This window comes from Leucoraja erinacea, chromosome 16 (assembly GCF_028641065.1).
Source record: "Leucoraja erinacea ecotype New England chromosome 16, Leri_hhj_1, whole genome shotgun sequence".
Classification (NCBI taxonomy): Eukaryota; Metazoa; Chordata; class Chondrichthyes; order Rajiformes; family Rajidae; genus Leucoraja; species Leucoraja erinaceus.
In genome coordinates, this window is record NC_073392.1 from 6,850,746 (window position 1) to 6,867,402 (window position 16,657).

The following is a 16,657-nucleotide window of genomic DNA, read 5'->3' on the forward strand; positions in this document are numbered from 1 at the left end:
ACTCATGACCATACAGGCGACACCCTGGTGACCATGTGGACGCCTAAAAAATAGCCTAAGTGGGACAGGCCCTTAACTCGGCGGGTCAGGCAGCCTCTCTTGAGACAAGGAAAAGGTGATGTTTCGGTCACAAACCTCCTCTGGCAGCTCGCTCCATATAGTGTCACCACCTTCTGTGTGAAAAGGTTGCCCCTCAAGTTTCTCCTGCCCTTTCCACCTGAAACCTTTGCTCTCTGGTTCTTAATTCCTCAAACCAGGGAAAATGCATTCACCTAATCTATTCCTAGAGTCAGGCTTCTTCTATGTTTGCATATCTGTTGTGCCGCTGCCAGGAAGAATGCATTTGTACCAATTTTGACAATGAGATGCTCCTGATTCTTGACTCTTTTGTGGAACGAGAAATGGAATTCATGTTTTAGATCGAATTGGATATTTTGGGTGGTACGGTATCGCAGCGCTACTGCCTTACAGCCTGAGAGACCCAGGTTCCATCCCGACTACGGGCGCTGTCTGTACGTACGCAGTTTGTATGATCCCCCCGTGACCTTCGTGGGTTTTCTCCGAGATCTGCGGTTTCCTCCCACACTCCAAAGACCTACGGGTCTGTAGGTTAATCGGCTTTGGTAAAAATTGCAAATGTTCCCTAGTGTGTGTAGGATAGTGCGAATGTGCGGGGATCGTTGGTCGGCGTGGACTCGGTGGGCCGCGGGGCCTGTTCCGCATCTTGAAACGTGGACCTGCTGGGGTCCAGAATCGCCCGGGCTTGCATCCAACCACACATCACCTGAACTAGGATGCATCACCCATGGTCAGTCATGACCGAGTGGGCCCACTACCGAGGTACAGTGAAAAGCCTTTGTTACGTGCTAACCACTCAGTGGAAAGACAATACATGATTACAATCGAGTCATTCACAGTGTACAGCCACATGATAAGGGAATAACGTTTAGTGCAAGGTAAAGCCAGTAAAGTCCGATCAAAGATAGTCCGAGGGTCATCAATGAGGTAGATAATAGTTCAGGACTGCTCTCTAGTTGTGGTAGGACGGTTCAGTGGCCTGATAACAGCTGGGAAGAAACTGAATCTGGAATAGAAACATAGAAAAATAGGTGCAGGAGTAGGCCATTCAGCCCTTTGAGCCAGCACCGCCATTCAATATGATCATGGCTGACCATCTAAAATCAGTACCCCGTTCCTGCCTGTTCCCCCATATCCCTTGATTCCTTTAGCCCCAGGGGATAAATCCAACTCTCTCTTGAAAACATCCAGTGAATCGGCCTCCACTACCTTCTGTGGCAGAGAATTCCACAGATTCAGAACTCTCTGGGTGAAGATGTTTTTCCTCATCTCACTCCTAAAAGGCCGACCCCTTATTCTTATACTGTGACCCCTGGTTCTTGACTCCCCTAACTTTGGGAATATTTGTCCTGCAACTAGCCTGTCCAATCCTTTAAGAATTTTATATGTTTCTATAAGATCCCCTCTCACCCTTCCAAATTCCAGTGAATACAAGCCCAGTCGACCCATTCTTTCGTCATATGTCAGTCCCGCCATTCCGTGAATTAACCTGGTGAACCTATGCTGCACTCCCTCAATAGCAAGAATGTCCTTGCTCAAATTAGGAGACCAAAACTGCACGCAATTGAATCCATGAAATCCATATCAATTAATATCAAGTGATGAGATCCATATCAATTCTCTGCTTTCTTACAAGGACATGAGCTGATTTACTTTCAATAGTAGACAGAAAGATATTGAAATGCATGCCATGTTCATTCATTATTGTCAAGACTTCACTTCTTCATGCATGTATGTTTAATTTCGATGAACAATTTGCTTTGTAAGGTGAAATTCATACCCAAAGCAAACAAGAGACTCGTACTCTGCCAGAACAACGTTGGAATCAATTTACTAATCGAACCCGGGTCATTATGGACGTTTAGTTTTGCTGCACCATGCAAGCCCTAGATATGAATCAAAGTCACAGTAGACAAACACTAATGATTTCTCTCACCTATTCCACAGGGATGTCTCCATCATCCCTCCCCCCCAGCAATTTATCACGCTCACAGACTGTACAAATTAAATTATCCTAGTAGATCATTGTGTTTTAAACACTTTGTCAAAAGTTAATCAGAAGATTAAGCTCAATGTAACGCAGCAAGTTCAATCATTGCGACAGGCCTCTCGAAGCAAAAGCTATTGGAAGTGCACAAGTGTGGAGAGAGACTTCATCTGGAGCAGTTGTAAACTGAATGACCACTGTACTCCATCCTAAACATAGTAGTGTTGCCCTCCGCCCAGTAGACATCAACAGAGTTTTCCCCAAAGGCAGTGCAACTTAAACAAACTCTCCCTCTCCCCTGACGCTCACCGAAGGGCCTGTTTGCGCGCTGTATGTCTAAATTACTAAAGCAAATGAACAAGCAAAGTTACGATAAACCTCCAACGAAAGGCAAACGGATGGCTCACCTCCTCGCTGAACCAAGAGAGTCACTTCACTTCCTTTGGGACATTCTAACAGTGTGTCGACTACTTGGTTATGACTTAAGTTCTGGACGTTCTTCTTGTTCACCTCCAGCAGGAGGTCCCCTTCCTTCAGGCCCCGGCACCGCGGTCCGTCCACAATCTGTTTAACCCTTTGTCCCCCACCGCCGGGGCTGTCGGCGATGGTGAAGCCAAAACCCATCGGCCCCTTCACGATGTGGACGGTGATGAGTTCGGGCTGGGTGGCGATGGAGGAGGCCAGCGTGGCGTTGTCGCTGCCGAAGCCCGTGTGCGACCCGTTGGAGGAGGACACCTCGCCGGACGACGGGCTGTACGGTCTCTGGTCCCTCGGCCCGTTGCCGTTCACCGGCGCCGTCTGGCTGCTGTGGCTGGAGAGCGAGTCGCAGTTCTCCTGGCCGTTGACGATGATCGGCTCCTTGTCCGAAATGGCCACCGAGGTCACCAGGCTGGTGTTGGGGTCGTCGGGGTCAAAGGGCAGCGGGTATCCCCGGCAAAGTTCAAGGTCCACGGTGGCCCCGATGGGGATGGACTGGAATATCTTCACAACTTGAGCGTGCGTGTAACCCAGCACACAGCTGCTGTTCACACTCACTATCACATCACCTGCGGGAGAGGATCACAGGCGTTTAATCACGCTAACGCATCACCAATTACTATGCACACATTAACTTCACAATTACATACTTAATCCTCAAATGGTGTTGTGCACTGCAAACAGATAGAACAATTTGCATAATATTTTGACAACGCCAGAATATGAATACTATGAGCAGCAAGAGCAGTTTAGTTTGGTTTTGGAGAAACAGCGCGGAAACAGGCCCTTCGGCCCAACGAGCCTGTGCCGGCCATAATCCACGTGCGCTGGCACTGTACCCACACACACACACACACACACACACACACACACACACACACACACACACACACACACACACACACACACACACACACACACACACACACACACACACACACACACACACACACACACACACACACACACACACACACACACACACACACACACACACACACACACACACACACACACAGACAATTGACAATTTTTACCAAAGCCAATTAACCTACGAACCTGCGCGGCTTTGGAGTGCGGGAGGAAACTGGAGCACCCGGAGAAAACCCACGCAGGTCACGGGGGGAGCGTACAAACTCTGCGCAGACAAGCAAAGCACCCGTGGTCAGGATCGAAACCTGGGTCTCTGGTGCTGTAAGGCAGCAACTCTACCGCTGTGCCACCGCGCTGACCCTTTTAAAGAATTTGTTTCACACTCCCCTTCTTCAGTTATCCTAAAGGGCCTGTCCCACTGTACGAGGTAATTAGAATCATGGAAACATAGAAATTAGGTGCAGGAGTAAGCCTGCACCGCCATTCAATATGATCATGGCTGATCATCCAACTCAGTATCCTGTACCTGCCTTCTCTCCATACCCCCTCATCCCTTTAGCCACAAGGGCCACATCTAACTCCCTCTTAAATATAGCCAATGAACTGGCCTCAACTACCCTCTGTGGCAGATAATTCCAGAGATTCACCACTCTCTGTGTGAAAAATGTTTTTCTCATCTCGGTCCTAATAGATTTCCCCCTTATCCTTAAACTGTGACCCCTTGTTCTGGACTTCCCCAACATCGGGAACAATCTTCCTGCATCTAGCCTGTCCAACCCCTTAAGAATTTTGCAAGTTTCTATAAGATCCCCCCTCAATCTTCTAAATTCTAACGAGTACAAGCCGAGTCTATCCAGTCTTTCTTCATATGAAAGTCCTGACATCCCAGGAATCAGTCTGGTGAACCTTCTCTGCACTCCCTCTATGGCAAGAATATCTTTTCTCAGATTAGGAGACCAAAACTGTACGGTGTGGTCCCACCAAGACCCTGTACAACTGTAGTAGAACCTCCCTGCTCCTATACTCAAATCCTTTTGCTATGAATGCTAACATACCATTCGCTTTCTTCACTGCCTGCTGTACCTGCATGCCTACTTTTAATGACTGGTGTACCATGACACCCAGGTCTCGTTGCATCTCCCCTTTTCCTAATCGGCCACCATTCAGATAATAGTCTACTTTCCTGTTTTTGCCACCAAAGTGGATAACCTCACATTTATCCACATTATACTGCATCTGCCATGCATTTGCCCACTCAAGTCCCCTTGCAGCTTCCTAGCATCCTCCTCACAGTCACACTGCCCCCCAGCTTCGTGTCATCCGCAAACTTGGAGATGTTGCATTCAATTCCCTCGTCCAAATCATTAAAATATATTGTAAATAGCTGGGGTCCCAGCACTGAGCCTTGCGGTACCCCACTAGTCACTTCCTGCCATTGTGAAAAGGACCCGTTTACTCCTAGCTTCCTGTCTGCCAGCCAGTTCTCTATCCACATCAATACTGAACCCCCAATACCATGTGCTTTAAGTTTGTATAGTAATCTCTTATGTGGGACCTTGTCGAAAGCCTTCTGAAAGTCCAGATACACCACATCTACTGGTTCTCCCCTATCCACGCTACTAGTTACATCCTCGAAAAATTCTATAAGATTCGTCAGACATGATTTACTTTTCATAAATCCATGCTGACTTTGCCTAATGATTTCACCACTTTCCAAATGTGCTGCTATCCCACCTTTAATAACTGACTCTAGCAGTTTCCCCACTACCGATGTTAGACTAACTGGTCTGTAATTCTCCGTAATTCCATTATTTCTGCGTCTACTTCCATTAGTACTCTGGGATGCAGCCTATCTGGCCCTGGGGATTTATCGGCCTTTAATCCATTCAATTTACTTAACACCACTTCCCGGCTAACCTGGATTTCACTCAATTCCTCCATCTCATTTGACCCCCGGTCCCCTGCTATTTCCGGCAGATTATTTATGTATTCCTTAGTGAAGAGAGAACCAAAGTAGTTATTCAATTGGTCTGCCATGTCTTTGTTCCCCATGATCAATTCACCTGTTTCTGACTGCAAGGGACCTACATTTGTTTTAAATAATCTCTTTCTCTTCACATATCTATAAAAACTTTTGCAGTCAGTTTTTATGTTCCCTGCAAATTTTCTTTGATAATCTATTTTCCCTTTCCTAATTAAGCCCTTTGTCCTTCTCTGCTGGACTCTGAATTTCTCCCAGTCCTCTGGTAGGCTGCTTTTTCTGGCTAATTTGTATGCTTCATCTTTTGTTTTGATACTATCCCTGATTTCCCTTGTTATTTACGGATGCACTACCTTCCCTGATTTATTATTTTGCCAAACTAGGATGAACAATTGCTGTAGTTCATCCATGCAGTCTTTAAATGCCTTCCATTGCATATCCACCGTCAACCCGTTAAGAATCAATTGCCAGTCTATCTTGGCCAATTCACGTCTCATACCCTCAAAGTTACCTTTCTTTAAGTTCAGGATCCTTGTTTCTGAATTAACAATGTCACTCTCCATCCTAATGAATAAACTCAACCATATTATGGTCACTCTTGCCCAAGGGGCCACGCACAACAAGACTGCTAACTAACCCTTCCTCATTACTCAATACCCAATCTAGAATAGCCTGCTCTCTCGTTGGTTCCTCTACATGTTGGTTTAGAAAACTATCCCGCATACATTCCAAGAAATCCTCTTCCTCAGCACCCTTGCCAATTTGATTCACCCAATCTATATGTAGATTTAAGTCACCCATTATAACTGTTTTGCCTTTGTCGCACGCATTTCTAATTTCCTGTTTGATGCCATCCCCAACTCCACTACTACTGTTAGGTGGCCTGTACACAACTCCCACTAGCGTTTTCTGCCCCTTAGTGTTTCGCAGCTCTACCCATATCGATTCCACATCCTCCAAGCTAATGTCCTTCCTTTCTATTGCGTCAATCTGCTCTCTAACCAGCAACGCTACCCCACCTCCTTTTCCTTTCTGTCTATCCCTCCTGAATATTGAATATCCCTGGATGTTCAGCTCCCAGCCTTGGTCACCCTGGAGCCATGTCTCCGTGATCCCAACTATATCATAGTCATTAATAGCTATCTGCACATTCAACTCATCCACCTTATTACGAATGCTCCTTGCTTTGAGACACAAAGCCTTCGGGCTTGTTTTTACAACGCTCTTACCCCTTTTACAATTATGGTGAAAAGTGGCCCTTTTTGATTTTTGCCCTGGATTTGTCTGCCTGCCACTTTTACTTTTCACCTTGCTACCTATTGCTTCTACCCTCATTTTACACCCCTCTGTCTCTCGCTCACACATTTAAGAAACCCTTTCCCTTTAACTCCATCCTCAACTATCCCATTTGACACCCCCACCCCCCTTATTCAGTTTAAAACCACCCGTGTAGCAGTGGCAAACCTGCCTGCCAGAATGCTGGTCCCCCACCTGTTAAGATGCAATCCGTCCCTTTTGTACAGTTCCCCCTTACTCCAAAACAGATCCCAGTGATCTAAGAATCTAAATCCCTGCCCCATGCACCAGTTCCTCAGCCACACATTCAGGTCCCGTATCTCCCTGTTCCTGCTCTCGCCAGCACGAGGAACTGGAAGCAAACCGGAGATAACAACCCTGGAGGTCCTGCTTTTCAGCATTTTTCCGAGCTCACTAAAGTCACGCTGCAGAATATTCATCCCCTTCTTTCCGACATCGTTTGTGCCGACATGCACTACCACTTCCGGCTGTTCAACTTCGCCCTTGAGGATTTTCTGTACTCTGTCCGTGACATCCTGGATCCTGGCACCAGGAAGGCAGCACACCATCCTCGAATCCCGTCTGTTGCCGCAGAAACCCCTGTCCGTACCTCGGAGTCTCCCACTACAATGGCGTTGCCTGACGTTGGCCTCTTTGGTTTTGGCTCAACCCTTTTTGCTTCGCAAGCCAGTCCGCCGCTCAGTGTAATAATGTCTTCAGTCCCGACAGCTTCTAAGTGGGTGAACCTGTTCACAAGAGGTACACCACCCGGGGACGTTTGCATTCCAAGCTTCCCTCCCTTTCTCACCGTCACCCACCTTCTCTCTTCCAGTACCTTAGCTGTAACAATCTTACTGTAGGACTTGTCGAGGAACGACTCAGTTTCTCGGTCGAACCTGAGATCATCCACGTGCTTCTCCAGTTCCCCAACACGGCCCTTCAGGAGCTGTACCTGGATGCACTTCTCACATTTGTAGCAGCCAGAGGCACCAGCAGTGTCCTTGACCTCCCACATACTGCAAGCATCGCACTGAATCAGCTTGCCTGACATCTCCTTCTTTCGTCTCTCCCTCTGCAGCGTTTTGTGTAGCCTCCTCTCCTCAGCCTCCTCGCCGAAGACTCTCGAGCCAAAGACTCACACTTTACTCACAGGGCACTTCCCACACAAGGCCGCTCCCTCACTGCCGCTCCCTAAGAATTCAAGAGTTCTCCTGAGTTTCTCCTGATTCGAACTCGGAGATTTACGGTAATGGCCGTTCATAGGTACTCAGGACTCTCGTAGACATTTTTCACGGTGCTGAAAAAACGTCACGAGTTTCCGCGTTTCCCGAGTACCCGCCGTTAGCGTTACGAGCTGCGACGTGACATCCACGAGCTCCGACATAGCCGCTACGTACATTCTACGTACTTATCACGAGTTTGATTTTTTTAAAACTCGGGAGAGCTCTTGATTTGCATGGTACGGTGGGACAGGCCCTTAACTCTACAGCTCCTTAGCTTTGCAATTGTGTTGGCCGGCAGCTGCCTGCACTAACTTGGCAACGTGACCCTGAGCTCGTATCCAGCTTTTGTTGCTGACTTTCACTCCAGCTGTGATATCGGGGAACTGAAGCGTTAGAGAAGGGGCAAAATGCAAGCCCTGGTCCTGTCTTGACAAGAGGTCACATTGAAAGAGTCATCATAGCAACATGACCGGCTTCAGGGGAGAGCTGTCCAGTCGGAGCTTAAGAGAATGGCGGGAACTAAATCTGACGTGTTTGTAAATCACTGACCGGGAATATTGCTTCTTTGAGTCACAGCGTGGAAACAGTCCCTTCGGCCCAACTTGCCCACACCGGCTAACGTGTCCCATCTACACTAGTCCCACCTGCCTGCGCTTGGCCCATATCTCTCTAAACCTATCTATCCAGTCTGAAACAGGGTCTCAATCCGAAACATCACCCACTATGAGGCAGGATCTCGATCCGAAACGTCAACCATTCCTTCTCTCCAGAGATGCTGCCTGTCCCGCTGAGTTACTCCAGCATTTTCTGTCTATCTTCGGTGCAAACCAGCACCTGCAGTTCCTACCTACACTATCCATGTATCTGTCTAAATGCTTCTTAAACGTTGCGATGGTATCTGCCTCAACTACCTCCTCCAGCAGCTCGCTCCATACACCCACCACCCTTTCTGTGAATGAAATACCACTCAGATTCCTATTAAATCTTACCCGCCCCCCTCACCTTAAACCCATGTCCTCTGGTTCTCGAATCCCTTACTCTCCCATCACTGGCCTTTATCTACCCGAACCATTTTGTACACTGAATTGGGTCGTAGATGGGGAATGTTGGTCGGCATGGACTGGTTGGGCCGAAGGGTCTGTTTCCATGCTGTATGACTCCATTTCCTACCTGTCTCCATTTTGCCATCCAATGCCGCGGGCCCATCAAGAACGAGGCTTTTAATCTGCAGGAATTCATCGGGCTCATCACCACCGACGACGGTGAAACCAAAACCACGGGTGCTCTTCTTTAGTTTGGTGTTGATGAACTGTCCCTTCAGTTCCGCCGGGTTTCTTGTGAAGAAGGGCTTGCCTGTTCATGACAATGGATAACAAAATGTTCACATTCAGTTTCAGGTCACAAGTTCATTAGTCCATAAGTCCCTTAAAAACAGGCCCTTCGGCCCAACTTGCCCACAGTCCCAACTACACTAGTCCCACCTGCCCGCGTCTGGCCCACTTGTCCTATCCGTGTACCTGTCTAACTGTTCCTTAAACGTTGTGAATAGTCCCTGCCTCAACTACCTCCTCTGGCAGCTCGTTCCATACACTCACCACCCTTTGTGTGTAAAAGTTAACCCTCAGATTCCTACTGAATCTTCATCTTGAAATGGTTCCCTCTGGTCTTCGATTCCCCTTACTCTGGGCGAGAGGTGGTCTGATCTAGTCCTTGCATTTGATTTCAGGTTGTAGATGCTCAACGTTTCTGCCTTACCTCCTTGTGCCGGCGTTTCTCTGAAGGAGCCCTGATTATTCTGTGTGTAATTTGGGGCTTTGGGGCCGGGCCGTGCTGGGTGCTCTGTCCAATCTGCAAAGGTGAGAAAAATAAGTTGCATTCGAAGTATTATTTGGGAGTGAGAGTTCATCCAGCAGTTACCCCCTTCCTAAATTCACTCCCAACAATTAGGAGCGGCACAGTGGTGCCAGATGATCACGGGGAGAACGTGCAAACTCCATACGGACAGCACCCGTGGTCGGGATCGAACCCGGGTCTCCGGCGCTGTAGGGCAGCAACTCTACCGCTGCGCCACCGTGCTGCATGCGTCGAGAGACTATATCTGAATGAGATAAAGATATCAGATACATATAGCTAGATATATAGCTAATATATCTGAATGAGACTGAATGGGTTACCAGGCCAGTGAAATTGCAGTTTGCATTCCACAGATGCTCCTTTATCTGCGGAATGCTTCCTGCATCTTCTGATTTTATTCCTGTTATCCATCATCTGCAGTTCTTGGGAAATGATTTTCATTTGGCGTACAACACGGCTGAACAAACCTACAAACCTGTATGTGTGGGTGGAAACGGGAGCACCCGGACAAAACCCACACAGGTCACGGGGAGAAGGTACAAACTCCATACAGACAGCACCCATGGATAGGATCGAACACGGGTCTCTGGAGCTACATCAACTATATCGTTGCGCCACTGTGCCTGCCCTTATAGCCAGCATGACGAGTGCCCAGATGGCTGGGGGGGGCGAGGAGATGGCATGAAGGGTTGGCAGCAATAGTGGCGCCAAGCCTCGCCATCATGGCGCAGCGGTAGAGTTGCTGCCTTACAGCGCCGGAGACCCGGGTTCCATCCCAACTATGGGCGCTGTCTGCACGGAGTTTGTGCGTTCTCCCCGTGACCTGCGTGGCTTTCCTCCGAGATCTTCGGTTTCCTCCCACACTCCAAAGAGGTACAGGTTTGCAAGTCTGAAGAAGGGTTTCGGCCCGAAACGTTACCTATTTCCTTCGCTCCATCGATGCTGCTGCACCCGCTGAGTTTCTCCAGCATTTTTGTGTACCTTTGATTTTCCAGCATCTGCAGTTCCTTCTTGAACAGGTTTGCACGTTAATTGGCTTGGTGTAAATGTAAATTGTCCCTAGTGTCTGTAGGGTAGTGTTAGTGTGCGGGGGTTCGCTGGTTGGCACGGACTCGGTGGGCCGAAGGGCCTGTTTCTGCGCTGTATCTCTAAACTAAATGTGGCAGAATCCACATGCCCGTCAGTGGAAAGACAATACATGATTACAATCGCGCTGTCCACAGTGTATAGATACATGATTAGGGAATAACGTTTAGTGCAAGGTAAAGCCAGCAAAGTCTGATCATAGTCTAATCGAAGTTCAGGACTGCTCTATAGTTGTTGGTAGGATGGTTCCGTTGCCTGTTAACAGCTGGGAAGCAACTGTCCCTGAATCTGGAGGTGTGTGCGTTTTCACACTTCTATACCTTCTGTTCTGATGGGAGAGGGGAGAAGAGGGAGTGGCCGGGGTGCGACTCGTCCTTGATTATGCTGCTGGCCTTGCCGGGAGGTATAAATGGAGTTGATGGAAGGGAGTAAGAAGGAACTGCAGATGCTGGTTTACACCAAAGATAGACACAAAAAGCTGGAGTAACTCAGCGGGACAGGCAGCATCTCTGGAGAGAAGGAATGGGTGATGTTTCGGGCCTGAAGACGAGAGGTTGGTGCGTGCATGTGCGATGGACTGGGCTGCATCCACAATTCGCTGCAATGTTCGCTGCGAGGAGCCACAAACCTACCCTTTGCTTGTTGCTGCTGGAGGTGCTTCTTGCGCTTGGCCTCAGCAACTGGATTCTCATACTGTGTCTTCCTGTTGATGTGACTAATGAGAGAGAGAGAGATGGGGAGAGGGGTAGATATCTGTTAGAATACAAACAAGCTTTTTCAAAGAAATATCTAATTTAGGATAAGTATGCCTGCAGCAATTTCAAAAGCTGACAGGATAAGTATATGTTATGCATTTATTCCTTTAAAAAAAAAACCCAGCCAGCAAAAACATATTCCCAAAGAAATCCAATGTTATGGTGCAACGGTTGTGTGCTCAGCCAGTTACGATCCATATGAACAAGTTTGCAGAGCTGTTCGTACACGATGGCAAAGTGGAATATAGTCCTACAGTATGGGAAACGGCCCTTCAGCCAATCTCATCCATGCCGGCTGAAATTTCCCATCTAATCCAGTTCTATTTATCCGCAAATAAGACACACAAAGATGGAGTAGTTCAGCTGGTCGGGCAGCATCTCTGGAGAAAAGGAATAGGTGACGTTTCGGGTCGAGACCCTTCTTCAAAGTCTATCGTTTCGGGTCGAGATCCTTCCTCAGAGTCTGAAGAAGGGTCTCGACCCGAAACGTCACCCATTCCTTCTCTCATGAAATGCTGCCTGTCCCGCTGAGTCACTCCAGCATTTTGTGTCTGTCTTCGGTTTAAACCGGCATCTGCCGTTCCTTCCTACACAATACTGCATTGATTGTATGAAAGAAAGGAATATAAGCACAGTTTACAGATTGATAAGTCTCAAGTCCATCTTACTGGGTAGTATGGGGATGAAATCAGCAGATGTGGCTGAAGGAATAGTTAGTAGAGCCACAATTTAAAAAAAAGTAATAATTGGATTATATTTTTCTCCTGCTGATAATAATTTAGATTGAATAATTGTTAGCTGTGATTTTCAGTTATACTTACTCAACATAATAGACACCATAGACAGGGTCATCTATTTTCTCCCATCCTGTGGGCAACTCTGAAAGGACAGAGAGAGACACATTCTGTGAAGACATTTGCTGATTTATTCCAAGTAACATTAAATGCATTTACTTCATGTTCATAGGAGATAGGAACAGAATTGGGCCATTCGGCCCATCGAGTCTACTCTGCCATCCAATCATGGCTGAACTATCTTTCCCTCCTATCCCCATTCTCCTGCCTTCTCCCCATAACCCCTGACACCCGTACTCATCAAGAATCTGTCAATCTCCACCTTAAAAATATCCATTGACTTGACCTCCACAGCCGTCTGTGGCAATGTCCATTGAATTAGGATAAGGAAACCATTGGGGTGAAAATGAAGATTGAGGAACGGTCTCGACCCGATCCGAAACATCACCCATTCATTCTATTCAGAGATGTTCCCTGTCCCTGCTGAGTTACTCCAGCAATTTGTGTCTATCCTTGGTGTCAACCAGCATCTGCAGTTCCTTCCCTGCAGATTTTGTCTCCCCTCCCGCAAGGAATTTCAAACACAGGTTTTTCAACTAAAACTATCTCTGTCTTTCACACTCATCATGATCACAAAGTTGGCCACATTAGGAGATCGAAACAGTGAACAGGGCAACTTGTTGCAAGAAGAAACTATCCGAGGAAGGGTCTTGAACCCGAAACGTCACCCATTCCTTCGCTCCGGAGATGCTGCCTGTCCCGCTGAGTTTCTCCAGCAATTTGTGTCTATCTGCAACTTGATGCAAACTAGTTTAGTTTGGCACTGCGCGGGAAAGCTGGAGATGTCAAGTTAAATGATTCAGGCACAGTTGCCGATAGGTACATTATGTAAATTATCATTTCACTTTCTTGGAAACGGAGATGTATCAGGAATTCTGAAATTTGCTCAAGTTCACGTTACAGGAGAGAACCAGGCCATTCGGCCCATCGACTCCACTCCGCCATTCAATCATGGCTGATCTCTGCCTCCTAATCCCATTTTCCTGCCTTCTCCCCGTAACCCTTGACACCCGTTCTAATCAAGAATGTGTCTATCGCTGCCTTAAAAATATCCACTGACTTGGCCTCCACAGTCCTCTGGGGCAGTGAGTTCCACAGATTCACTACCCTCTGACTAAAGAAGTTCCTCTTCACCTTCCTTTCTAAAAGGGCGGCCTAAATTGTAATAAACTGAAATGCTGCCTTCAACAGGAATGCATTCACTCGCCTTATTCACCATTTTTCATACTTGCAATAGATATGTAACCAAATCTTTCCTAATTCTATTTTCTGATTTCGATGGATTGAAAGATACAGAATGAAAGCAGGCCCTTCGGCCCTAACCTCACATTAGTTCTATGTTATCCCGCTTTCACATCCAACCCTCACACATTAGGGGCAATTTACAGAGACCAACCCGCACGTCTTTGGGATGTGGGAGGAACCCAGGGCACCCGGAGGAAACCCACGTGGTCACTGGGAGAATGTGCAATTTTTCATCAGATCTGGCGGATTTTTGTGATTACCCGAGTCCTACTTTTCTTTTGAATAATTTCACACAAACACAAGACTTTGTGTAAATGAACACAGGGCATGTATGATCTTTACAGACAACATTCTGAAAGACCCAGGAGGACAGAGGTTATGTGATAGGAGCAGAATTAGGCCATTCGGCCCATCAAGTCAATGGCTGATCTATCTCTCCTTCTCAACTCCATTCTCCTGCCTTCTCCCCATAAACCTTTTGACACTCGTACTACTCAAGAATCTGTCTATCTTTGCATTATCCACGAGTAGTTGCTCTACTCAACAACCAAAAATCTGTAGCCTCCCTTTGGTCTGGGATTTTGTTGGTTCACATGCTTGATCAGTGGTGTTTTATCATTCATGTTTTATTATTATTAATGTTTCGTGTTTTCTGAGTCATTCGTAACTGTCACTGTATGTCATGTTGTTACTTGTGGGCGGAGCACCAAGGCAAATTCCTTGTATGTGAATACTTGGCCAATAAACTTATTAAAGTTACTGACTTGGTCTCCGCAGCCTTCTGTGGCAAAGAATTCCACAGATTCCCCACACGAGAGGAGGAAGGGTTTTTTAGACTTCTCTTCAGTAACGTTGCAGTGGCCTAGATTTGAAAAATGGGTCAACCCAAAAACTGTGTCAAAGGCTGCCATGGTGATTGGCATTTCCTATTTTAACTCTGCCTCCATCCACAATCCAGTGACTGCATGCATGTTGGGTTGCCTGGTCCTCTCTGGTAATCCCCTGCCTCCCTTCTCTCTAGGATCACCCAGCACCAGCTGATAAATGTTTTCCCCTGACTTGTACAGCTGTGGTGACATTGTCTTACGGGAGAAATCCCTTCACAACTGATCAGGTTTTTTAATTCACGCAGTCTTTGTGTATTCGTGAAGGTGAGGGCTGGTGTTGCTTGCTGGAGTAAAGAACATTTTCCAACGTTTGATTAGTCTAATTTAGCTTGTGAGGCACTCCAACTTTCCCACTCCCAGAGTCATAGAGTGATACAGCGTGGAAACAGGCCCTTCGGCCCAACTTGCCCGCACCGGCCAACATGTCCCACCTCGACTGTTATGTGTCTGGTCCATATCCCTCTATGGACCTGTCTAACTGTTTCTTAAACGTTGGGATAGGCCCAGCCTCAACTACCTCTTCTGGCAGCATGTTGTATACACCCACCACCCTTTTGACCATCTTTGCTGGTTTTAAGGGCATAAGGTCATAAGGAATAGGAGTGGAATTAAGCCACATCAAGTCTACTCCGCCATTCAATCTTGGCAGATCTATCTCTCCCTCTTAAACCCATTCTCCTGCCTTCTCCTCATAACCTCTGACACCTGCACTAATCAAGAACAGGTGTTCATCTGTCTTTTTGCACTAATTTATTCTATGTAGCTTTTCATATCTTCATATTGAAGGGCAAGGTGTGAAAACGACAGATCAAAGCTGATGCTGAGAAAACATACCTTCTATATTCTCTAGACTCCCTCTCCCCTGACTCTCAGTCTGAAGAAGGGCATCCACCCGAATCGTCACCCATTCCTTCTCTCCAGGAACTGTCCCGCTGAGTTACTCCAGCACTTTGTGTCTAATCTTCGGTGTAAACCAGCATCTGCAGTTCCTTCCTAAGCACTAATTTTAATGTAACGTGTCAAGTTTATGTGAGATTCAGTGGGTCAGGCAGCATCTCTGGAAGCCCTATCCATGCCATGACTGCTGAGTTACTCCAGCACCTTGTGTTCATTTTTTGGTAAACCAGCGTCTGCAGTTCATTGTATCAACAAACACAATTGGATTCTTTGCTGTAAATAGACAATAGACAATAGGTGCAGGAGCAGGCCATTCGGCCCTTCAAGCTAACACCGTCATTCAATGTGATCATGGCTGATCATCCCCAATCAGTCCCCCGTTCCTGCCTTCTCCCCATATCTCCTGACTCCGCTATCTTTAAGAGCCCTATCCAGCTCTCTCTTGAAAGTATCCAGAGAGAATCCCACAGACTCACCACTCTCTGTGAGAAAAAGTGTTTCCTCATTTCCCTTCTAAATGGCTTACCCCTTATTCTGAAACTGTGGCTTCTAGTTCTGGACTCCCCCAACATCGGGAACATGTTTCCTGCCTCTAGCGTGTCCAAACCCTTAACAATCTTATATGTTTCAATAATATATCCTCTCATCCTTCTAAACTCCAGACTGTACAAGCCCAGCCGCTCCATTCTCTGACAGCCCCGCAATCCCGGGAATTAACCTTGTAAACCTACGCTGCACTCCCTCAATAGCAAGAATGTTCTAAGGTTTTTCCTTTCAGGCTGTATGTACCAATCTTTAATTTTTTTCATCTTGTTAATTACTATCCTTCATTTCCTATAGTGTCGCATCTGAAATGCATCTTGAAGGATTTTTGTACAATAGCAATGATAATGAACGGAGCCCAGCTTGCTACAAGTGATACTGAGAGTGGCTAGGCAGCAAGGTGCTTGTAAGTCCATTGGCAACAATGTGCAGCAGATACTGGATGCGATGAGGTGTGATAATATCATCAGCACTTGCTGGGAAATCAGGCAATCCAAATATGCACTCGGCTAACATAGAGTTATGTACCTGTGAGGGCCAAATTTGCAGGTTGAACAATTCTGAAGAATAGCAATCCTGACAGACTCTGTTCCAAATCACACCAATCTCCCATTCACTGCA

The 16,657-nt window shown here is 47.0% G+C and overlaps 1 protein-coding gene across 11 annotated transcripts in view; it reads right to left on the bottom strand.

Moving 5' to 3' along the window:
• magi1b (membrane associated guanylate kinase, WW and PDZ domain containing 1b) overlaps positions 1–16,657 on the bottom strand; it is a 346,431-nt gene that overhangs the window by 72,792 nt on the left and 256,982 nt on the right. For 10 of the 11 annotated variants that reach the window (XM_055647620.1, XM_055647626.1, XM_055647618.1 and 7 more), the window contains 5 exons: positions 12,432–12,489; positions 11,488–11,570; positions 9,671–9,763; positions 9,086–9,268; positions 2,473–3,111 (listed from right to left, as the gene is read on the bottom strand). In XM_055647620.1, coding sequence (XP_055503595.1) covers positions 2,473–3,111; positions 9,086–9,268; positions 9,671–9,763; positions 11,488–11,570; positions 12,432–12,489 — 1,056 coding nt within the window. The remainder of the gene's footprint in view (positions 1–2,472; positions 3,112–9,085; positions 9,269–9,670; positions 9,764–11,487; positions 11,571–12,431; positions 12,490–16,657) is intronic. The other variant, XM_055647624.1, reaches the window with a different exon arrangement.